This window comes from Diadema antillarum, unplaced genomic scaffold, assembly GCF_040938485.1.
Source record: "Diadema antillarum isolate AM-2024a unplaced genomic scaffold, OU_Dant_1.0 seq00000454_RagTag, whole genome shotgun sequence".
Classification (NCBI taxonomy): domain Eukaryota; kingdom Metazoa; phylum Echinodermata; class Echinoidea; order Diadematoida; family Diadematidae; genus Diadema; species Diadema antillarum.
Genome location: NW_027271426.1, coordinates 733139 through 759394, shown reverse-complemented (window position 1 = coordinate 759394; position 26256 = coordinate 733139). Strand labels below are relative to the sequence as shown.

General features: G+C 40.2%; 1 protein-coding gene across 1 annotated transcript; it reads right to left on the bottom strand.

Moving 5' to 3' along the window:
- Positions 1 to 6518: 6518 nt before the first annotated feature.
- On the bottom strand, positions 6519 to 24198 carry LOC139732862 (2-Hydroxyacid oxidase 1-like). Its single transcript, XM_071643701.1, has 8 exons — positions 24043 to 24198; positions 17166 to 17317; positions 15814 to 16084; positions 14365 to 14537; positions 9822 to 9913; positions 8416 to 8577; positions 7508 to 7577; positions 6519 to 6592 (listed from the first exon to the last, which is right to left on the bottom strand). The coding sequence occupies exons 1-8, from the start codon at positions 24195 to 24197 to the stop codon at positions 6534 to 6536; spliced, it is 1134 nt and encodes a 377-aa protein (XP_071499802.1). The 5' UTR covers position 24198; the 3' UTR covers positions 6519 to 6533.
- Between the last annotated feature and the right edge of the window lie 2058 nt (positions 24199 to 26256).

Here is a 26256-nt window from a genome sequence, read left to right as displayed (position 1 = left end):
ATGTGCGTTTTCCATGCTAAAAAAAAATGCAGAAAATCCTGAATAGTTTCACATACATAGTTTCAGTACGGCGCCAAATTGGCACTGGTTTCTTCTCCATCAATCGAAGCCTCTTCACCAGCAGGGCCACAAAAAATCCGAATACCACTTTTACTGTGATTGTGATTCAGCAAGAACGAATGACGGAGAAAGATGGCAACATCTTACCCTCTGCAAACATCACAACGTTCATCACACCGATAGCCAACCCGATGTCGCCGGCTGACGCCTTAAAACTCAGCCGCAGCTCCGGGTATAGGACGCCGACCAGTTTTATCAACCCCATGAAAGACATCATCACCCAGAAATACGCTAGGGCACATATCGGTCCACTTTTCGACATATTGGATGCACTACTGTTCAAAGGGCAAGCTGTATACGTGCCTGATGACAAAAGATGAAACCCCTGCGATACATTGCATAGTGAACTATGCATGGCAAAGATGTAACACTGAATGACTCGTCGACATTGAACAAGGAAGCTGAAAAAGAAAAGAAAAGAAAAACTACATATAGCCCTCTTACGTCGTTTAGCCCTCTAACTTTGGAGGGCTAAACGTCCTCGTTCGAACGCATGCTACAGCTATGGTACTAACGACTTTATTAGTGTATTTTTATACCTGGGTTATTTATTCTTCTGCTTGCATAATGTTACTTTCTTTTTAGTCAGTATGATGATATGAAAGTTTCAGTTATGTATTATTATCCACCATTCTCAAGGAACTTTGTTATCTTCATGTTACTATAATATATATATATATATATATATATATATATGTATACGTCTCTCTCTCTCTCTCTCTATATATATATATATATATATATACATATATATATATATATATATATATATATATATATGATCTGAAGAAAGAGGAGGACTCATGTGCACATCCATGTGGTCAATTGAGTTTAACAAAAGTATACACTGCATATAAAAAAGGGTAATCCGACTTTGGAGGGCTACTATTTCACAAGTGTCAGCTATGGAGAGCACAATGCTGGTTGTTAATAAAGAAAAACTTTCTGTTTTTTCCGTTTGTACCTAATCATGTTGAAAAAATTTGCACATGACTGATCACAAAAACTTTGAATACAGCAATGACAAACGGCACTTTTTCCGAATTTGAGTGTTATCGTGCGAGAACAATATGTCTCACACTGAATGGAAGAGATCTGTCAATGAAAGTGGTCAAATTGAAAGGTCAGCCTATACGAAAAAAAAAGTGTTGAGGGTTTCTTGGTCACTCCACAAAGGCCAACCCACACTGTCTATTTTCCCTGTTCATATTCAACACTAAGCTCGCAGCGACAATCCATGTCTTGAATACGAGGAGAGAAAATGGATAATGGGTTAGCCCTTACATAGTGAGAAAATCTCTTTGACAGTATCGTATTATATAAAGAGAGTCTGGTCAACTCAAGGAGATGTTTCTCTGCTTGAATACCATAAGCTTTTTGGCCCAACTGCCATGTCATTACTCTGCGTATTGCGCGTTAGAGGGTTAGCTTGTACGCTCAGCGACTCATTTGAAAGCAAGCAAAGTAAATAGTTTACCAATGGGTAAAAACGCGCATACAACGTCAAAGTTGGGACTTCGCATTTCCCGCAAAGCACAGGGCTTTTTTTTTTTTTTTTTTGGAAAACGTTTTAGTGCGCGTATGAAAACCTCAAAAATGCGCAGCATAAATCTGTACAATTCAATGTCTTCTATCCATTTTCAATAGTTGTCAAATCTTATATTTTCTTATTTGAATATTCATAAATAGGTATGAATATTCATGATATAAAAATCAATGACGAACACGTAGCGAACCAAATAAAAACATTTTGTTCATTAAAGCCGGAGTCGAGTAGCAGACCTAATAAAAACGTTTTGTGGACGTTCATATAAAGGACAATGACGTAGCAGATATAATAAAAATGTTTTGTAACGTCCATTGACGTTTATAAAACGTTTTCAACAAAAAAAAAGAAAACTTGTGCTTTGCGGTAAATTCTAGGTCCCAACTTTAACATTGTATGTACGTTTTAAAAACGTCCATTTGATATGCAGAAGAACGGAACCTAAAAAAAAAAAATGAAAAAAACGTTGAGGAAACATTCTGAAAACGTTATGGCACGAATTCACGAATGTGGTACAAATGAAACCATGGTCTAAACCATGGACAAAAACCATGGAGCGCCAAGTGTCTCACGGAATATTTCGTTACCAAATTGGTCATTTCGTCGACAAAATAACCGTTTTGTTAACGAAATTATCATTTCGTGGACGAAATGCCAGAGTGTTTGCTGGGATGTCTGGTTCTGTTACATTATCACTTCCGCGCTAATAATTTTGTTACAAAATCAAACTTCTACTGATGATTGATTGTTGCTGTTGATTTTGACATAAGAATAACATTTTAGGTGATTTTGTGCCGAAATACTATTTTTCGTGACAGAACCAGACATGATTCCGTTTGGCGCACCATAGCAAATATCATGACGACTTGCCGCTACTATGCTCGGTGTCAATGCGCTCTCATTACCATCTCTTTGGTTACTGATAATTAGTACAGAGTACACGATATAATTATCGATTATTACAAAAAAATATAGAAAGGTTAGCATTTGATCAACTCTACGGATATCTGCAAACGGATGATTTGCTTAGTGAGCACCAGTCAGGCTATAGGCCAAACAATTCCACCACGACTGCCTAAAATTACCACTACTGAAGACTGGCTTGATGATATGGACAAAGGCAACATTGTTGCGATAGTAACTTTGGATTTGAAGAATGCTTTTGATACGGTAGACCATGGTATCCTCCTGAAGAAACCACGTGTGTATGGTATATGAGTGATGTTGCTGTTGAATGGTTGCGAAGCTATTTTACCAATCGCACACAATGCACTATATCATCAACGGTGTACAATCTAGTCCACGGACAATCACATGTAGAATACCACAGGGGTCAAATCTGAACCCCTTACTTTTTGTGCTATACATACCTTAAACGCTTTGCCTTTAGCAATGTTTAGGCCTGTCTGTAAAGAAGTGCAAGGTTTCATTATACGCAGATGATACCTGCCTACACTATTCGTGATGTGAATAGACTGACGAGCGTTTTAAATGGAAGAATTAGTGAGGATACATAGATGGTTAACCAGAAATAAACTCGCTCTTAATGTTACAAAGTGTGAATTTCTTTTAATTGGATCAAGAAAGAAGCTCTACTCAGGACACCGATGTAACTCGTCTTTCAAATTGTAAGTATCTTGGTGTGCAAATTGATCAATATTAAGAATGGTCAAATCAAATCGATTCATTACATAAAAAATTAAAGACTCTTATTTTTGTTAAAAAGAATTCGGCTTTATTATAATAGAACAAATGGCATTGATTTTTTAAATAAAACTATTATTCAAAGTAGGCTTGATTACTTTAGTATAATTTTGGAAAACGCTGGGAAAATACGTATTGATAAAATTCAAAAATTATTAAATAGAGCACTAAGAGTTTCTATGAATGTAAAATGGAGATTTTCAAGTGAAGCATCATTTAATTTGATACAAATTTAAAGATATATGCATTTATTGAAAGAAGTGATAAATGGTTATTGTATGTAATGTATTGAATTGCAAATATATAGGACCATGCCACAAATTATATGTAATTCATTTCCATTTAAGCAGTCTGCTTATATACTGAGAAAATGAATATTGAAACTAGATGTACCTCGTGCACCAGTGCACAGAAATTTCAAGAAACGTAGTGTAACATAATTATCAAGGTGCCAAACTATGGAATAATTTATCAGATGATGTAAAGCAAAGTGTATCCATTTCTATATTTAGAAATAAGGGGGAAAATTATATAGTAATTTTTTTGCATTGAACTGTAACATTGTACATCAATCGGTGTTTTTTTCAGTATCTTAATTCCCATTTTCTTTATGTAATATGCATGATTTTTAATTTTTTGTTTTTGTTTGTTTGTTTGTTTTTTGGTGTTTTTTCGTTTCCTATACTATGTATAAAATGTTGTACTTTGTAATTGTATGGTTTTTAAACTACACGGACTCACAGAAGAAGAGCCGTTGGCCATTGGCTGAAGTGAGTGACCCGTGGTGAAACAAAATACACTCACACTCAATATGGGCGTTCACCTGAATCTGAAGTCCATCCATGGGCGCCTCTGCCATGTCTGTTATGTATACCATGTTCATCCTCTATACTTACCTCACGATTTTGCAGGTGCTATAACAAGTTATCAACAACAACAACAACAACAACATTAACAACAACAACAACAACAACAACAAACCTCCTCCTCTCCTCCCTCTCTCGCTTCTTCTCTTCCCAGCCTGGCAGCTTGCATGAGTGTTATTCAAATTCATACCGTTTTAGCACGCCTCTCACAGTTTTCCCGCGTAATTCTCTTTTCTCACACGATATCTCTTTGCATGCTCCAGTATGTTCACTTCATTGTCGCACGAAAACATGCAAAGACACTTAAATAACAAGGAACATGCCCCCCCCCCCCAAAAAAAAAAGATACTGAATATTACGTCGTCACAGAACCGTGCTTTTATTTCTATGGAGCAGTAACATCAACACCAGAAGTTTTATTTTGTTTCATGCTTTAATCTTCCGAAAATAGTAATTACAGAAAGCTTATCACACACGAACACACACAGAGACACTCCCCACACACACTCATACACACTAAATCTTCCTTGATTCCATTCTCAAATCATACATAAATAAAATCCGTTCTGGATACAAAACAAAACATACAAATGTAGTTGAAGTCAAAATCAACATAATTTTCCAACATTTTCTTTTTCAACAAAATTTAATGTTTAATCTCTCTCTTATGCATCGACAATAACAATAAATCTGGTGTATTTAAGTCAAACCAACTAATCAATACTTACGAAACAATACTTTTTGTGATATGCATTGTATTCCTTTTGAATGTATGTATTGAGTTCCATCTTATGAAGTTATGAAGCCATATTTCACTTTGTTTTGAATATTAAAACCTAATCAAGTCATATTTCACTTTCCCTTTCTAGAGAATATATGCAACAAAAGTACATTATACATCTCAAGAATGAAATCTTTCATAAAGGCTTAATCAGCACCCTCCCTGACCGAAACAAATGTTTATCTATCATTTCCTAAATTGTTAACCTAATAATTTTAATCATAACTACAATAATTATCATTATCCTCTCCTCCAAATCAAATTCCAGTCCCACCCAGCCCACACCTATTGAACTCAAAACCATAAACATAACACACATACACATACCCACACAAAACACCATCACACTCATGCGCACACACACTCACCGCACGCACACACACCGCACGCACACACACCCGATCCCGCCTTTAGTCTTGATGAAACGTCGCAATACCAACATACAAATTCGCCGTATAGTATCATTTAAGAAATCACTGCAGTACGCATCACAAAATAATAACAGTGGTAATGACTATAATTATGATATCAAACGAAAAGCGTTTAGGCACTTGTTCAGAAAACAACCCTTTCCCATCTAACCAATCCTATATTTTTTTAAAGCAATTTCTTTTTCTTCATCGCAATTTCCACATAACTTATTCTCCTCAAAAGTAGGAATTACACCCTCCGCACACACACACACACACACACACACATACATACACACACACACACACAATGCAAACATAATACACACGTCTGTTTTGCGCGAGTTAAATGAATGATGTCAAACTCCCCCCCCCCCATCCCCCCTCCCTTTCAGTCAATATTGTTACCACCATTTGATAATGCAAAAGGGCATGTTGAAGCTGAAGGCAGTTGTATAACTTTTCGTAACCTGATCACTGGGGTCACTGGGTCAAAGGAGACTTAAAGGGATCGTATAGTTTTGGTTGAGACTTAACTTCATGTTTTCTATTATTTTTGTGAAATAGTGAGAAACCTCTTAAGAAATATGAAAGAGCATGTGATTCCATGAGGATCTCAACGATTATTTGATGAAAATTGATTTTGAAATGGCTGAAATATCCAAAACAGTTATCCTAATAAAGTGTGGGACCCATATTTTATTACGATCGTTTGGTTTCACTTTGTTTTTGGACATTTCAGTCATTCCAAACCCGATTTTCATTAAATAAACTTTGAATTCCTCTTAAAATGGTATGCTCTGTACTCTTTTATACGTGTTTTGTTGGTATCTCGCAAAAAAAGTTAAGGCCCAAATTTCATCTCCACCAATACTGTACCATTGCTTTAACCTTTTTTATCCAACCTTTCTGCAAAAAAGAAAAAGAAAAGAAATGTATACTGTATATGCAGAGAGTTTCAGAAGTACAAATTTAATGATGGCAAGATACTGAAGAACCCAGGCCCAGGACTTGTGGGTTGAGACGTTTCCAAAGCCTTTCAAGTGTAGATTTTGTGTGATTGCGGGTTAAGATGTACACATCGTACCGCTCTCGGCACATAGCTGCTACAAGTACGATTTGCGGATTACCAGAGATTCCGGAATATCATGTGGACCGGTACATCCTGACGACATAAAAAGAGAGAAAATGAAATTTAAAAAAAAAGAAAGAGGGAGGAAGAAAGAAAGAGAAAGGAAATAACATAAAGGGAATCGGGGGGGGGGGGTTCTAAAAGTACAGATAAGAAAAGTAACAAGTGAGAAATGCGCATTGATTAGAAACCTGCGGACAAGTAAAAGAGGGTTCATAATCACATGACATTAAAGCATATTCTGGTCATTAGACACGGTTATAATTACGCTTGACATCTTGATACAGTTAATGACAGAGAACTCCACACGCTGTTAAAGTTTACTGTAATGCCAAACATAGCCTATAACGAAGGCAAATAAACAGAAGAAAAGCACTTTCATTAAAGCCAGAAAGGTCGCATAAAGTGATGAATCTTAGAGTGAAAACATATAAGCTTTCGTAAGGGTTTGAGAACCCGTCTTGCACCATTCCATATTTCCTTGCAATACATCGAATGAAGGTCGATCTAAAAATATGTGGTCGATGAGTAGTAGACGTACTAGACAGTTTGGAGCGAAATCTGACAGTTCTGCATTCTTACGAACACTGTTTTACCCTAATACTTCATATGTCTTTAAGAAACGATAGGGATTACAGTCACAATATGCAAACTAACCATAGGATGGATGATGATGTCATCACTTTTTTTTTCAATTCAATTCAATCTGGTTTATTCACAATACTGCCATGGCAGCTAAGTGGCAGAATTGCGGAGTGAGATTGATTGATTTTCCATTGGCTGGTACGTAACATTTCCCTAATTCTCTCATCAAATTTGCTATGATTTAGGAGTAACAACAGGGTAATAAGGAGAATTCTAATGACTAAGTCATTGACAATAATTTCACGAAATTTCTACGATAGAAAAACAGCCATATAGGAGGAGTTTGCTTTTCTGACGACTCACCAGCTAGTCCAAGACAGGAGTCGAATTCGTTGCGAAGGATGGACAGCACTTTCGTTACTCCCGACGCACCCTATACGAAGAAAATGAAAGCATGATTTACAGTATTGTTGGTATTCTTCTTCCTACACTTCGTGCAATACTTTCAAAGATTCTCATTCCCAAATTGGTCGACTGCTCATCACGTGACGATCGCCAATAAGTGTCACAGCAAACAAGCGTACAAAAGTCGTTCAGCGTTTTGGGACGGAGCAAAATGGGGTCGCCAATAACGTATGCCTTTTACTTGACTCACATAGGTTCTTCGTCAACCTTGCAGTGTTCTTGTCACCTTGCTTTGAAAAATGGTTCTTGTCAGACTCAGACGAATACAAATTGAAAACATGCTGTATCAGCAAGAAAATTTTGAAAGAGATTCTTTTGTGAACTGTGAGAGCCAGCGAAGAGACCTTATAAAAGTGGCAGATGGTCTTAGGTGTTTTTTTTTCTTCTTCCTTTGGTGATTGTCAAAAGACAAGCTGTAGAATTCTGAGGTCGCAGGATTCTAAGTACACATGTACAATGTACTTCTTGTTATTAAGGGAGATTCAGGACATTCAATAACTGATGTCTGAGCAAGAATAGATCAAAGCATGTATCAAAATTTCGGTTATAATTGCAGAAATTCCGAAGGTACTTTTGGATGACGAGTAACGTCTTTTTGGAGGGGGTTGTGCTTCGGGACAATAGGGCGTCAGTGGTCAATGTTTGACGTGATTTTTGTCATTTTTCGATCCCCCTTTTTTGAAGAAAAAAAAAAACACGCACCGTTATATCAGTTAACAAATATCACGTGATTGCATAGGCCTTCTTGTTACCACACAATGGTTACCTCAATGAGTAAGAACGCAAGGCCCCTTAATACTTCTTACATCACAAGCCAGTCCCCAAACAGCTGGTCTTCCGATGAAGACGGCCCTCGCCCCCATTGCCAAAGCCTTGAGTACATCAGTACCGCATCGCACTCCTCCGTCAAGATACACCTCTAAACCTTGACCTTTGACCGCCAACACCACTTCCGAGAGAACATCAATCTGGAGATAAAAAGAACAGCAAAACAAAAACAAAAGTGGCATGTAAGTTAAAGTTCATATTTCCTATATCTCTCTGAAGCTAATCATTTCGAAACGCTGTATTCCTGGAAGAAGGTTGATAATGGTAATTATTCGGAAGAGCTAAAAAGAACAACAATTCGACCGTAAAGTTTGTAATATTGAATAAAAACTCGCGTCGCTCGTGATCGTGTGTGTGAGTGTTTCAACCACTTTCAGCAACAACATTATATAGATCATTATGAAGAGGAAGGGAAAAAATAGGACGAAAGGGTGAGGATAAAAGCAGGAGAAAAGAAATATTGCTTCTCATTATAGTGTCATCATTATCAGCAGCAGCATTCGGAGCGCCACCCAGTAGGTGACAAGAAATAGCATAACGATATATGTTTTCAGTATATTAGTATCCTAATAAAAATTATCCAACTGTTCGATTCCTGTTAAGTTTGCAAAATGTCCTTACCATATGAACAACATAAAATGTCCAAAGAATATGCGAGTGATTAGATGTACCTTTGGTATACATGTACTAACCTAGTTAGATTTAATGAATATCTCTAAAATGAAAAAAAAAAATTAATGTTAAATAAAAGAGAGATATTATTCAGAGGGGTGAAGGTTCAGGTGTGAAATTCTTCAATTTGTCTCCCTCTACAAATGAAATTTGTTAAGATCACAACTGCTGATCTATGAATTAACAAACATGTAGGGGAAAAAAGGAACCATATAACTTCACACCTGAAAATTAATGCTGTTCCTCATGAAGGTACTGTATCTAATCTTGGAAATTTGTATCGAACCCTGGCTCAATGTAGTAACAGCTAATGCTTGCTATCTGGATTCCAGGGCCCCATTGCATAAAAGACGTTAGGACGGCCACTCTTGTAGAATGGCAACTTCCAGTAACAACAGCCAATCAGAAACCTAGATTCTTGTCGTTACCATGGCAATCAACATTCCAGCAGGAGTTGCTAGTTGTCATAGCATCTTTTAATGAAATAGGGCCCATGTAAGTAGGAGTACGTACGTTCATTGCATAGGACATTCCCAGGTCGTAATGGAAAATATCAAGCTTAAACAATATCAAGGACGATCAGATTGTCCTTTTATAACGCACTTTCAATAGACGACTGCCCGGGTATGCTCGGGACTAGTCTTCATGGATTGTAAGCTGATTACACAAATGAACCATTAAAGGAAGTGTAAAGCAGGAAAGAGCGGCCTACCGGAGCTGGAACACCATCCAGCGCTCTACCACCATGAGCTGATACAATGACCCCGGCGACCCCGGCGTCGGACGCCTCTCTAGCCGACTCGCCTGGAGCGATAGAAGGATATGAGGATATGAGACTATGCAGAGGCACTACATTTATAGAAAATCACAACTTACAAAGAAGAATCCGCCGTCACTATGACCAGCAGCGGCGAGACAGGTGGGATGTGAGATTGTTTGCCATGGCAAATGATAGTGCGGCAACTTGCAAACATCTTGTTACCATGGACACTATAGGATGTGTGTGATCCTAGGTCCAACCCAAGAGGTAATAGGCTCGCCTAGTACCTACCGCCTTGGTCTATGATTGATCATTGTTAAATGTCTACATTAAACGTCACGTTCTACAACATCTGTTTTCGGCATCGCATATGATTCCAGCTTTACGCACCGGAAAAAATGTAGGAGCAGTGCTTGGATAAACAGGAAGCAAACTTAGTGGCATGGCCAGATGGCGTTCTCTGCATGGCATGTTCATAATGACACTTGTGCTCGCCGTATAGGTTTAAACAAATACCCCTTCCCGCTTTCAATTTCGTGCAATTGGCAAGCACCAAGTGAGGACGTTTTCTTGCGCTCGTACTATATAAACTATAGGGAGCAGCTCGGACGTATTTGAATCATTCATTTTTTTTTTCATTGCATGGCAAAACAAGAAGCCAGTTATGGCTTATCAAATACTTCTTCATGTGTAGATTGATATTGTGCTGGTGTCTACTGTTTGCTGACTATGCCTCGTCACTTGGGAAAAATCATTATAGAATGACTATGCAGTGCATAATGATGCATTTTGATTCATTTTAATTTATAATACCGTCAACATCACTTGTACGTGACCAAATGAATATCGCCATACGTGCCATCTATTTTACAACATTTTTTGTACTATTTTTCTTCATATTACTTGGATACACCAACAACAATCCTTCCAAACCAAGATATTTGTTGCTGTGTTTCCGTGTTTTCTGTCACGATGAGATATGCGCTTTCACGGGCAAAGTAGCCATGCTGAAAGATGAACCATTTTGTATATATAGGTTTTCCCGGTCAATTTCATATTTTTGTCACTCAAATTCATTAATGTACATTCAAATTCACGCAGCGCACGCACGCGAAAATATTCGAGCATTCAAATTCAGAATCCGAGCGTTCAATTTCATTTATGGGCGTTCTATTTCGTTTTCGTGAAATCAAATTCACTATTGGGCATTCAATTTCAAAATGCGAGCACCGACTTTCCTACTCGTGCATTCAAATTCATGCGATAGTCACGTGATAGTCCCAATGAGCTTGTTTGGAGCGTTCAAATTCATTTTTAGGCGATCAAGTTCCTACTTCGTGCAATCAATTTAACGAGGAAAATGGAGTAGACTTTTAAGAAAGGGAAAAGGGCCAATACAATCAATAAAGGCTTGCATATAGTGTAATTATGGTTGTTTACAGGTTCTACATTGTTCTCTGCTCATGTATTCTTTATTTTTCATCTCAATAAGTTTCAAATTGCAATGTCCAATCAGGCATCAGCAGTGCATCCAAACAACACAACGACTAGTAATCATATCTCTTGGTGATACTGCATGCTGACAACGCCCCAACACCAACCACATAATCATGATAATGACAATTCATCAATTTAAAGACAAACTGACACACAATGATCTCACATAATCCCGCAAAAGTAAATCGATAAGACAGCAATACACAGCAAACAACACGTATAAAATGTTAAAGTATCAGTTTCAATATAGTCGAATTTTTTTTTCCTCGAAAGTGTCAACCAACCCTCCGTATTATGCTCGTCTGTAGGCATATACAGTGCCTAATTTTTGTTTGTTTGTTTCGTTTTCCATCAAACAAGATGGCTGGATAACCCATATTCAGCTGCAAAAGGTGGTCTTCCATAATATGGGGTCCAGTTTGATGTTCTGCTCTTTGCGATGAATAAATGAAGTGGGATCTTTTACGTGCATGAGTTGTGACTCTCTTACACGTGGGACCTCCATTTTATGTCCAATCCGAGGGACATGTGCCTGTATATTCCTATTTGCTAAGTGCGAGTTCAAAATCGTCAATGAACAGGTGGACCTCTACTGCAAAATAGATAATCATCATAAATCCCAATATATTCAGAGCCAAATGAGAAACACATGCATACACGACCCCAAACTAACTAAATTCAGGACTTCTTTTAAATTGAATGCAGTTATTTGGAACATGGTTGCCTATTCACGAATTTGAATGACCGACGAGATTCCGTCGCCAGCTTGACATGAATTTGACTGCTCATTGATGAAATGCGTGCTCCTCTCTTAAATTTGAATGCTCCGATAGTGAATTTGAATGTTCCGATAGTGAATTTGAATGCTCCGATAGTGAATTTGAATGCTCCGACAGTGAATTTGAATGCTCGGATAGTGAATTCGAATGACCGGATTTTGAATTTGATTGCTGATTCAGTGCTGCGAGAGTGGAATGCGTGAAATCGAATGCTCGGAATAGGAACTTGAATGACAAAAGTATGAAATTGACCGGGAAAACCTATATTATTCTCTCAAGTGATTTTTTAATTTGTACATACATACAGACACCATGAACGAAATGATAATAAAAAAGGTTCTGCCAGTTTCATCATCTGTGTCAATTATTGCTTAAGTATTCAATTCAATTCATTTATTTTCATTTTTTTTTCCAGCAAGACATGACACAGAATAAGCAGGAATTATAAAACAGTCATACATTAAAATGTGCAAAGAATAGAATATTGATAATTGTTAACAAATAAAGATATATTCATGCATACCGGAAAAATACAAAGTTATGTCCTCTTTACCCGCAGCAAAGTTTTGGCCCTGTCACATCTTTCCGGGCAAGATACGCGGGCTTGATGCGTGTGGGGATTTTCCAGCATACCGGACAATTTTTGAGGGCAGGCAAGGATTTGGGCGAGTTTTGCATGTGTCTTACTTGCTGGACGCGTTCTACTTAAGTTCTACTTGCGGGTATGACCTGCGTGCCAATAGCGTGGGGCTGACAACTCAGAGAAGGAATTCCTCTGACGGAATGGCAGAAGTCCCACAGAATGTCATTATCTTGGCCGCATAAGGTGACTGCGAAGTACCTGCGTGGCAGTTCTGCGTGGACCTCTGCGGGCAATCCCCGCGACTCACCCGGAATGCTCAAAACTTGGCTGCAGGTAAATCTTTCACACCTGCGGGCAACTACGGGTGAGATACGCACTAATTACTGTCGGGTGCGGACCAACTCCTGGGAGGTCCGGGTAGCAATTTTTTTCCCCGCAAGTCAACCAGCAAGGCTTCCCCAGACACGGTGTGACAAGGCCTTGAGCATGCTCAAAACTCGTTCCGGTTGAGGCGAGGGGGTTTGCCCGCAGACATGCAGAACACCAGTAGGAGGCCCTTAGAGGCAGCAGCTCGCAGGCAGCCCCCAAGCAGGTACTTTGCAGCTGTAACGTAGATACTTCGTAGTCCCCGTATGTCTCTCGTAGCTGAAAATGGACCGGTTTCAAAGCTCTCAAGCAGGTCACACGGAATACAGACAAATAGCAGGTATACAGCACGCCTCTAACAGGTAAGACGCAAGTACGGAACTCGCCAACATCCTTGTCCGCACGCAGAAAATTCTCCTGCGTGCTGGAAAATCCCTACTGGCAACAAGCCCGCGTAGCTTGCCCGGAAAGGTGTGACACGGCCTTTAGAAATGATTGACAGGTGCTGTTTCTGGCAGAATCTTGGTTTAGAAAGTTGTTGTGGTTGTTGTTGTTTCTTTGGCTGTTGTCGTTGTTGGTATACACAAGTAATTTGAAGAAAAAGTAATAGATACATTGTTACAAAATATACTGTACATAATTATCATGTGGACCTAAATAATCTTTTGTGGCGTCATTACGAAGGTTCGTTATTCCTGCAGATTTGGTAATCCGAAAATGAAATAACGTTCATCATTCCGAAGGTTTGTTCATCCGAAAATGGAAATAAATTTCGATATTCCAAAGGTTCCGTAATCCGAAAATGAAATAAGGTTAACAATACTTCGTAACTACGAACTTTTCAATAACGAAGATTTTGTTTCATTTTCGAATCAACGAACCTTCGAAACAACGAATCTTATTTCATATTCGGAATTACGAAACTTATATAATTTTTAAACAACGAACCTTTGGAACAACGAATCTTCGGAATAACAAACTGGAATAATTAGTTCATTATGAATCAATACAGGTCAACTTGCATTTGCACTGTAGTTCTTTAGAGGTTAATTCCCCCATTCGCTAATATGTGATATTACACGATGTACAACAAATGGCAGAGGCTCGTTTGGCACGATTTTGTGATCTGCGGAATCAGCTTCGATGGGAGAAGGAAATCACTGAGTTGGTTCCTCTAAACGTTTTTTCTCCGCCATAGGGATCCATTTCTGTATGCATTACAGAAGTGTTCTACGATTTTTACAATGTTAGGGAATCACGGGAGACTCACCAGTAAGAATTCCTTTCAATACGATAGGCAGTGACGTCATAGATTTTAACCACCTGACGTCAGCCCAGGTCATGGGCCGTTGCCATTGAGTACCCAGGTAATAATGAATATTTGTGTCGCCTGAATGAATTGCCTTGTGCACTTCTGGCAGATCAATGGCAAGATTGACCGGTCTACAAAACAGAAGAAAAGGTCACCATTATAAGGACTCTTGAGAGAACGTGAAAATTGCTCTGATAAGCTGTAGAGAGCAGTGATTGGGATCAAACAGTTCCTCATCGTCAATAGCGAATTTTCGCAAGCACGACGCGGCCGGTAGTTGAGCACGCCGTGGGCAAAATTTGCTTCTGCGCTAAAATCCGAAAAACCTCCCGTTCTGGGGAGAACAAGAACGGTTCTAGGCCAAAATATAGTAGCGTCCCTGCCGGTGCCGATGTTGGGCACGGATTGAACCGCCTTCCTGCAGCCAGCCAATCAGGGATCTTGTCGCAACGGCTGCGTCCACACTCTAAAAGCAAAACTGCACATAGAAATGGGGACGGGAGTCCGAGTGCGGGGACTGTCGCTGTCACTGTCTTCTCGGCCTTCCTGTCGTGCAGCGAAAGTTCCCTACTATCCAACGTCTTACACTAAATGGTCTCTAGGTGATTTTCATAATTTTACATCATGTAATACATAAATCTATATTTCCATGTTTAGATTTGTGGAATTAATTCTGGTCCCTTAGCACAAGAAACCAATACTCTGAAAACCCAAAACAAATTACACTGAACAAGGTATAGCAGCTTCACCATCAACAGACTGCATCAGCGGGGCTCACCAAGAAAATGCATGAGTAGAGGCTTATACATTTGAGAAATAGGCCTACATGTATAGCAATGCAATCAAACACAACATCGCTTGCTTAACAAAGGCACCTGTGTAGAATTTATGCATTCTTCCTTCTTTTCTGCTTCTTTCAGCCCACACTCATCCATTCTTATGGGAAAGCAGCTATGTCATCATCCTTTTGCATCGTTATTTGTCATAAATTTCGAAAATATTCTTATTTCTCATCCCAATCACTATGTATCAAGCAGTATTGCAACCAATTTTATAGTTGTTCAAAAATATAAAAGTCTGAAAATCAGCGGCCCGAGTTCTGCTTTAACTACTCCATGATGGCAGTTGCCACCATTTAGAGTTAGATCACAACGGAGCATGGGTGCACGTAAATTTAATTTCACCTCCTATACAAGACGTAATGGCATATATTCTGTATTCCTAACTCTGCCTTCCTCTTTCTTCTCCGTCGCCTTATTATCTCCCTTCTTTCGATTTAGAATCACAAACTTTAAAGAAAAAGTTCCAATTTGCCCTTTCGGTTATGTTACGAAACGAAAATAAGAGAGGAAACCTCAGATGATGAATCGATTAAAAGCACACATTGAGCAGAAAGATCGCCTATACCTCAGCGATGGATCGTTGTAATATCTGGATGTCGCATTATCTTCGTTAATAAGGAAAGAATAGTATGAGATCACAGGTAGATCCACGGTCAAGACAAGGGCTTGGAAACCAGCCTTCTCCGCCTCTCTCACTATGTGCAAGGTGTGTTCCTGGTTCTTCATCAGGTACAGCTGCATCCATTTCAACCCGGAACGGGAACTCCGACCGACTTCAGCGATGCTAACGTTGGCGAGAGACGAGAGGATGAACAGGGTGTCAGCATCTGTAGCCCCTGTGGAGGATAATGATAGTGAATGCTGTGCTGCTTCGGCAGTGTATGTCAGGAGAAATCTGTCAACATGAACAATACAGTGCTATCGTGGGGGCGCTGTGGTATAGTCGATAAGACTCCCTTCTCCCAACCGGAGGACCCGAATTCGATCCCCGACTAGTGCTAACGTCCTTGGACAAGATGCTTTTTACCCACAATGTCCCTCTCGACCCACGTGTATAAATGGGTACCTAGCAACGCTATAGGGTAATAATAATGCCAGGGCCCGCTGAAGAGGCTACTCTGGTTAAAGAAAACCTTATTGATATTGTTATTATTATCATTATTATCATTACTACTACTACTTCTACACTATTATCATACTGCTACAGTTGGCGCTCCATAAGCCTTTATCGTCATGCGTTCACTTATTGAGACACAAGTAGCTCATGATCAGAATAACAGATCCCAAGGGCATGTCATTGTATTCTTTTGCAAAATGCGTGTGCATTAGAGCGGAAGACGTTATAGGATTTGATAATGTATCAAAGGTAAGGTGTGATAGGGCTTAACGTTGCACTGGAAATCAGTTCAAAGACAGCTTCAGTTAAATTTGATACACATTGATATGGAGTTTAAAGCTAAATCCGATGTTTACCATGTCGGAGAAACACCAAATGAAGTCTAAAACGGCCTAAGTGTGTGTATGTGTGTGTGCGTGTGCGTGTGTGTGTGTGTATGGGAGTGGGGTCTAGGGAAATTTCCCGCTGGGCAATTACCCCGGACCCTTCCCCTGGCCCTAATCCTAATCCTAATCCTAATCCTGAACCTAATCTTAACCCTAACCCTAATCTTTACTCTAACCTTACCACTAACCAGTATTTAGCCGGGGGGTAATTGCCCTCTGGGGGTAATTGCCCGGATACGATGGGGGGAGTGTGCGCGTGCGTGTGTTTGTGTGTGTGTCATGTAGACCCTCCTTCAATATTACATCTGAAAGCTTTAAAAGCATGAAAAGAAAAAAAATACATGAAAACAAATGAGTGAGCAAGAGATGAATGAGCATAACCAATGTAATCATCGACGGTTACAAACTTTATACCTCTCGCTGTAGCCGCCTCAGCCTCTGGATGCGCGTAGCGGTGGTTCGCTGAAGGCGCGATACAGATGGGCATGCTGATTGGCTGACCAAGGATCGTGGTGGAAAGAGAACGCTTCGTGACGTCACGGAGAATGCGAGGTCGGAACACGTACCTGGAGAAGAAAAATAAGGCCGCGAAGGTAGATAGGCTGAAGTATTAGTAGGAAAAGTTAAGGGGCTATTATGTCGGTGGGTTAGTCTTCCCACCTCCCTCGCTAAATACCACTCAGGAATTGCATCAAATATGATCACGTGATAGCGAACCACTTGTAATATTCTTCCGTAAAGGAAGTATTCTAGCGGGTGTTGCGACACGGATTGTCGCCCCTACACGGATTGTCGCCTCCTGCTCGGGGCGACAATCCGTGATGGGCGTTGGCGGCACGGATTGTCGCCCGCCCTCGAAGCGCATTTTGCTGGGTAATATCGTTCTGGACATAGTCGTTGAAATACTAACACATAACTTACATGGCTACATCCATGCAAACATGCCATGTAAAACGTCATGGTGAGGTTTCAAGGAAGTGTGTATGTGCGCGTGCACATGATAATTTAGTGTCCGTTTGTGCGTGTGTGTGTGTGTGTGTGTGTGTGATGGAGCGCTGCGCGTGTTGTGGGAATTGTGTCGCTTGAATGTTTCGTTCCTATTATCTCCTGCGTGCTAATGCAACAGTCACACAGTGCTTTATGATGGGTCACGTACGGATAGATGCGGATGAGTGGACGCAGGGGGACGCAGCGTGAACGCGGGCATCCGCAGGGACGTATGTAGACGTAACTGTCCGTAACTCGTCTGTAAAGAAACGTAAAGCCCCAGTCACATAATGCTCTGCGTCCGGCGTTACGTCCAAAAAAGTCATTTTTTCCGCGGACCCCCACGGATCCTTTGCCGTCACCAGAAATTTGTACAAAACATACGGGGAAAAATGCGGGCGATACGGACAGATACGACCAGATGCGAATATTTGCGTCCACTTGCGGATATTCTTACGAATTGGCACATAATAGTTCTGAACACTTGCGGAGAGTTGCGGATATTTTCGGATAGTTACGGATAGTTACAGATTGTTATGAATAATTATGGACAATTTGGTTTTCTCTTACGATCCCTGCTAAGTCAGTGTATTATGACAGCAAGGTTATCTCATTTTGGACTGTCTTACATTGTACACTGGGGAAAACAGAAATTGAATTACGTACAAGTTGTGAAAAAAATCGTAATCCTTTAATTTACTTTACAATAATAAAAGATATATGAAATTTTGAACGTGAAGTTTGAATTTTGTTTGTGCAACTCAAATATGAATAAACGTCATAAATGTAAAGAATATATGTGACCGTGCATCACAAAACGAACAAAAAGTCGCATACACTGATTTTGTGTGAGGACTGAAAATAGGTGAAATGGGTCAACCGAGCCGATCTTGACTTGGCTACCCTGGCTAAATAAGGCCTTATTATTATTATCATTATTATTAATATTATTATTATCATCATTATTATTATTATTATTATCATTATTATTCTAATTATTATCATTATTAATATTAATATTATTATTATTATTATTATTATTATTATTATTATTATTATTATTATCATTATTAATTTCAGTTTAATCTGATAATCCCCTCATTGTTGTTACTCCGGTGGTTTCCATCCTGTTTTTTGTCCCATTCATCGCACAACCAGCACGGCTTGGTAAAGATTAAGCGCTTGAATAGACACTGTACTTCAGAGCCTCTTTTCTCAGTTCACACTTTTTCTGAGTGTGTGCATTCTTTCCAATATTTAGATAGGTCAGGAGAGTCCCTTTGATTTGAGTAATACATCATTTTAAAGCTTAAAGTCTGCTCTTTCAGAATATGCTCTCAACTAAAATTTCATGTGTGGCGTCTTTTTGTGTGTTTTGTGGTGCAGGGTCACATGTAACATCACTATACCACAAATATAGATCGAAAAGTTAAACATTAGAGTAAGAAAATATTACTTGCAGTCATGGAATAGACAAACCGTGGTTACGCTGTCGTTATTCAGCGATATTCATGACGTACTGGGTTATGTTAAGGAGATATTTATGATAAAGCAATGCTTATTAAATTTACAGAAAAAAAAAAGACATCAAGACTTTCAAACACCCCTCCCACACCCAAGTACAATATCAAAAAAAAAAATGTAATACACATTCGATGGGGCGTAAAGTGGGTAAGACTAGAGAGAAATACTAAATTCGTTCTCATTTTATATAGTTGCCCCTGTCCCACACCTTCCCCGGCCAGAAAAATGAATAAAATGCTGTCACCCCATCCCCTACCCAAAATATTGCTTTTTTTTTTCGAAAAATATGCATTCGAAGAGTACAAGAAAATAAGTTCAGCACCAAGAGTCAACCGATGTCATGAGTATACATGGGTGCCACTTAAAATGACCATTAATTGTGGGAGAAATTTCATAATTTGATCATGCAGTTCTGCCTCTCCACCGCTCCGACTGTGTTGTAGCATTCCTTCAGGTAAAGGCGCTGCAGCTTGGCAACAGGAGTAGTGTGCCTTCCCACGAGTCTCTGTGTTCCCATGCGAGAGGAAAACGGAAAACGTCGAAGGACGTAATTGTCCGCAACATCCGTAGCTGTCCGTAAATATCCGTAAGCGGACGAAACTGTTGTGATACGTTAACTTGCGGTTAATTTCGGATACTTACGGTGGACGTAAGCGAACGCAAACGGACGGGAGGTATTTTTTTGCGGATGGTCTGCGTCCAAGCCACGGGTAGTTACGTTCAGTTACGGATAGTTACGTTTGGTTACGGTTACTTGCGTAAGTTTGAGTCCGTGGCGTCCCTCTGCGAAATTTTGAACATTTCAAAATTCGCAGGTTCGGCGACGTCCTTTTGCGTTTCTTTACGGATGAGTTACGGACAGTTACGTCTACATACGTCCCTGCGGATGCCTGCGTCCACGCTGTGTCTTCCTGCGTCCACTTATTCGTATCTATCCGCGGCGGACGTAATCCATCGTAAAGCACTGTGTGACTGGGGCATAAAATGAAGGCGGGAAACCTGCGAAATTTTGAAATGTTCAAATTTCGCAGAGGGACTCCACGGACGCAGACCTACGAAAGGTAACCGTAACCAAACGTAACTACCCGTAACTGAACGTAACTCTCCATAGCTTGAACGCAGACCATCCGCAAAACATTTTACCTCCCTTCCGTTTGCGTTCGTTTACGTCCACCGTAAGTATTCGAAATCAACCGCAACTTAACGTATCACAACACTTTCGTCCGCTTACGGATATTTGCGGAGAGTTACGGATGCAATTACGTTCTTCGACGTTTTCTGTTTTCCACTCGCATTGGAACACAGAGACGCGTGGGAAGCCACACAACTCGTGTTGCCAAGCTGCAGCGCATTTACCTGACGGAATGCTACAACACACTCGGAGCGGTGGAGAGGCAGAACCGCAAAGTCAAGTTACTAAATTTCTCCCACATATGATCATTTTAGGTGGCACCCATATACGCATGACATCGCTTGACCAATTAGTCCATGGGCCAGGCCAGATATTGGTACCATCTGAGGTGGCAAAACCTTTTTGGTGTCATTTTGTTTGTCGGGCATAGATATGCTTATCAAGCTATGATAGCATTTCCAAATGAGTAGCTTAGTCATAGTAAATGAATTTTTAACCAATTTGGTCTCGTTGTTATATCCCTATACTTCTGAATCGAAACTAACCGCCATACAAAGAAGAGCACTGTCTTCTGTATGTTCCATAGAGCTGTAAAATGCAGCTCTATGGTATGTTCACAGGTGTTCTGTTGTAAACGCGGTGCCCTTAGTCTTTATACAAGGCAGCGAAGGGAATATCCAAAGGTTATGATGTCCACAGCGCTTAGTCTTTATTCTAGACGGCGAAGGGAATGTCCAAAGCGTATGATACAGTGTATATGCTTTTATCTAAAAACAGCAACAACAAAAGCAATTCCTCGTGAATTTTACCGTATCTTTCAATTATTTATAATTTTCCGGCGAAAACGCTACGGTGAAAACGCTGATACCACGCCAATGTCGCTTTATTTCCCTCCAACAATGAAAGATAATGCAAAAACAATGTACCGGTACACTACAATACATTATAATAAATAACATTGTAAATGAACAGAGTGATTTTTGTTTAAAAGTGATGTATTTGTTGATAGGGTGGTATGAAAACAGTATAGATAATCCCTTTTATGAGGAACTTTAGATATGATAACGGTACATTGGTCTAGATAAAGAACTAAGCGCACCGCGTGACAGCTGTGGACATCATAACCCTTTGGATATTCCCTTCGCTGCCTTGAATAAAGACTAAGCGCACCGCGTTTACAACAGAACACCTGTGGACATACAGAAGGCAGTGCTCTTCTTTGTATAGCGGTTTAGTTTCGATTCAGAAGTATAGGGATATAAATATGAGACCAAATTGGTTAAAAATTAATTTATTATGACTAAGCTACTCATTTGGAAATGCTATCATAGCTTGATAAGCATATCTATGCCCGACAAACAAAATGACACCAAAAAGGTTGTGCCACCTCAGATGGTACCAACAACCCATTTTTCGGGTCTTGGCCCATGGACTAAATGGTGCTGAACATTTTTCCTTGTACATTTGAATGTATATTTTTCGAAACTCGGAAAGCAATTTTTGGGTGGGGGATGAGGTGACAGCATTTTTTTCACTTTTCTGGCCGGGAAGATGTGGGACACCGATAAACGATATAAAATGAGAACGAATTTAGTATTTCCCTATAGTCTTACCCACTTTACGCTCCATGGATATTACATTTTTTATTGTATTTGGGTGTGGGAGGGGTGTCCGAATGTCCTAATGATTTTTTTTTCTGGAAATGTAATAGGCTTTGCTTTATTATAACAATCTCCTTAACATAACCCAGAAAGTCATGAATATCGCTGCACAATGACAGCGTAACCACCGTTTATCTATTCCATGACTGTAAGTAATATTTTCTTACTCTGTTTAACTTATCGATCTAGACAGTATTCTATTTGTGGTATAATTATGTTATGTAGTCTTTACATTTATGATGTTTATCCATATTTGAGCTGCACAAATAAAATTCAAACTTCAAGTTCAAAATTTCATATATCTTTCATTATTGTAAAGCAAATTAAAGAAATGCAAAAAGTTTTCACAACTTGTACGTTAATTCAATTTCAGTTTTCCCCAGTGTACAATGTAAGATAGTCCAATATGTGATAAATTTGCTGTCATAATACATTGACTTGGCAGGGATCGTCATATTGTACATAATTATTTATAACAATTTGTAACTATCCGAAAATATCCGCAACTCTCCGTAAATAGTCGCAACTCTCCGCAAGTGTTCCGAACTATTCGGAAGATTATGCAAGTTGAAAGAACAAAATTACGTGCAAATTCGTAAGAATATCCGCAAGTGGACGCAAGTATCCGCATTTGGTCGTATCTCTCTGTATCGCCCGCATATTTTTTCCCGTATGTTTTGTAAAAATGCTCAGGTGACGGCAAGAGATCCCCGGGTGTCCGCAGAAAAAAAAAGACTTATTTGGACGTAACGCCGGACGCAGAGCATTATGTGACCGGGGCCTTACGTAGACACACGAACGCTCACACACAACACACATACGTAGGGCCTACGTAGCCCACGAACACCAAACCCCTCAGATACTCATGCAGGCACAAAACTGCGCCCACAAACACGCACCATCACATACCCTTTGATATACACACACGCCACTATATACCACATACACACGTAAGCATACAGGCACACGAATACACACACACAAACAAACCACTACCACTATACAACCACCACACATGCACAGTTTCTAAATATTGTATTATTATACTCCAAACACACACATACACACACACACACAACAATACGGAAACCCATACACAAGTCACTTATTGTACGCACCTACAATAATCATACACATCACATATCATGCAGCTCAGTACAAATACACACACACACACACATACGCATAACTTACCAGTCATACCCATCCCACCAAAGCTTAACACCGGAGGAACCACCCCGAGCCCTGGGCGACAATCCTTGACGGGGCGACAATCCGTGTCGCAACAATTTTTTTTTTTTGCCATCATGGATTGTCGCCTTCGAGGTCAAAAACTGGGAACTGCACAAGCGTCACGGATTGTCGCCAGACGACAATCCGTGACGGGGGCGACAATCCGTGTCGCAACAGCGGGCATTTCAAGAAGAGTTTTGTCAGATTTTTTTTTCTGACAAACTGTTATAAGCTAATGAAATCCTTGCATCTGATTGGCTGAGAGCAAATTTGTCGGACAAGATTGTCGGACAAAATGCTTCATGAAATGCTCCCCCCCCCCCCCCATGGCTCTTCTTCCTTAGGGGAACACTTTGTATCTACAAATTACCAAGCTTTCCCCAGAGATGAAATGGTGATATTATAGTGGAAGAAATTTATTATTTTCTTGACAACACACAAACCCAGATGATTTTAGACGCCTATGGGAAAATGAATCTTTAATTGAAATCCTGCCGATTATTCCTAGAAACCAGTAGGGCTTAATGCTCACTTCCGTCAGCTAATGTTATCAATTTTATTTGAGTCTGCGCGTGTTCAGTTTTAGGGGACGATGACATGGGAACATTTTCCGCAAATCCTCTGTGTGTGCACAATTGATAATAAAAGCAACCCTACCAGTTATACTCCCTATACGAACGTACCTACAAAACAATGATAGCATTAAAGGTGGACGTCTAACAGCTTCATACGAGTATGCGATTAAAACGCTCACCGGTCAAAGGCTACCGAGCTGGCCCGATAGGTAACTTTGCGTCCAGTCGCATCGTCGTAAAATGCCCAAGCTTCGGGGGATAAAACTTCCTTGGCACGAAGCCGATAGTCTTCGAGAGTTAGTAGGCCTAAGGATTTTTCGCCGCTATTGGCCATGTTGTCGTATTGAACTACAACATAAACCACAGATCCTGTAGGACAAGCACACTCCAACTAGCCTTTTGCAAAGGCAGCTCGCGATTATTTTGTGGACGCGTGCACAGTCACAGCAAGTGTCGCGACCTGCGAGCGGAGCTGAGTGAGCTGTGTACAGCGAAGTCCACCGCTCGTTGTGTGCGAGTCCATTGCGAGCTGCAATTTGCAAAAAGGCTACACTCAAACACGTGTACTGACGACTTTATACGTGCGTCAAGTAGCAACCTTAATTGAATGAAAAGGAAGCTGCACGCTGTGCGAGACGCATGCATTGTTATTGAGCATGACCAAAGTCCGTGGGTTAAAAACAGAATGATTTCCTGTACACATCCTGGCGAATCAAATAGCGTACATACAATAGGTTCTACGATAAGCGTGTGTGCGTGTGGGGGAGGGGGGTAATTCAAAAGCATTCATTTCCCGTCTTCTACCTACTGTATTCTTCATTTTTATTTGAATTCATTCACTCGTTCATTATCTCCGCCAAGGGAGGAGGTTATGTTTACGTTACCGTTGGTTTGTTACCTCCGCCAAGGGAGGAGGTTATGTTTTCGTTACCGTTGGTTTGTTTGTTTGTTCGTTAGTTAGTTTGTCCGTGTGCAAAATAACTCAAAAAGTAGTGAACGGATTTAGATGAAACTTGCAGGAAAGGTTTAAAATGACACAAGTAACAAACGATTAACTTTTGGTAGTGATCCGAGAATTTGGGGGGAATTTATGACGGATTTTTGATATTTTGGCAGGTAGGGTCAATGAATTTGGGAGTTCAGGCTGCGCGTATTTGAGGTTTGCATGCGCGCACTAAAGTGCGTGCTCTAGTATACAAGATTAATAATACACAGGTGAGAGTGCGTTAGTGGAGATGTAGCGCACTCGAGGGTATTTACAATTGTGAAACATGCACGAGGCGAAGCCGAGTGCATGTTGCACTACATTGTAAATACCCGAGAGTGAGCTGCATCGAACGTCACGAACTCAAACCTGTGTATTATTTGATTTATAAAATGGGTCGAAAACTAACAGCATTTTTCATGTACCTTTGTGGGTCAATACCAGTCAGCTACATGAGTAGCGCTCGCGCTCAAAAGTCAAGATGTCCGAAGATGTTCGTCCCAAACATTTACGCACGTCGCACTCGGAAATCCCGCACATATAAGTACATGTACTGTATACTAGTATACGTTTATAAAATGGGTTCAAGAATGTAGCCAATAGGAAGCGCTGAAATGAGTCACGTATGCTTTGGTTACTCAGTCCCATTGCACTGCGTGTTAAATCTTATTGCCGATCGTCTGTGCGCGCGGCGGCTCCTTTGAATTGCATGCATACGCGCTGTCAATCCTGTAAACAACTTCTAGTTCGGGCTGCCGCGGCCGCCGGCCTTTGTTCCCTTGTGCATATATAACATGTGTGGCGTACGTATACTCTTACACGTACAGTACAGTAGACCAAGCGTTGTGGGACCGGACGCGTACATGGAGTCACTTTGAAGGGCAAATCCAACGATTTAGCAGGTTAATTCTCACGCCGTTTTCAAAGTATGTTGTCTAGTAGGCCTATATGAGGAGTCTATATCAAATCTTTAAGGTAAAGGGTGCATATTCTATGTAAAATAAGTAAGTTTTCATGCGGGAACTTAAGTGTCCGGAAACCCAACCCTTCATCATACGTATGTGCGGGATTTTCGAGTGCGACGTGCGTAAATGTTTGGGACGAACATCTTCGGACGTCTTGACCCACAAAGGTACGTGAAAAACGCTGAAAATGCTGTTAGTTTTCGAATTTTCGACCCATTTTATAAAACAAATGATGCACAGGATTATTTCGTGGCGTTAGTGGAGGCGTATAGTGCACTCGAGGGTATTTACAATTGCGAAACATGCACGAGGCGAAGCCGAGTGCATGTTGCACTACATTGTAAATACCCGAGATCCTGTGCATCATTTGTATAATAGAGTATACGTACGCCACATGTTATGCACAAGAAAGGCCGGCTGGCAGCCCGAACTAGAAGTTGTTT

What these genes read in the sequence shown, in the direction of transcription:
- LOC139732862 (XM_071643701.1), bottom strand. Translation starts at nt 24,197, where the DNA reads ATGGCCAATAGCGGCGAAAAATCCTTAGGCCTACTAACTCTCGAAGAC. An exon ending in TACAACGATCCATCGCTGAG is followed by an intron (nt 14,538 to 15,813) that starts GTATAGGCGATC and finishes TCTGTTTTGTAG; the next exon opens with ACCGGTCAATCTTGCCATTG. An exon ending in TGGATGGTGTTCCAGCTCCG is followed by an intron (nt 8,578 to 9,821) that starts GTAGGCCGCTCT and finishes TTTTATCTCCAG; the next exon opens with ATTGATGTTCTCTCGGAAGT.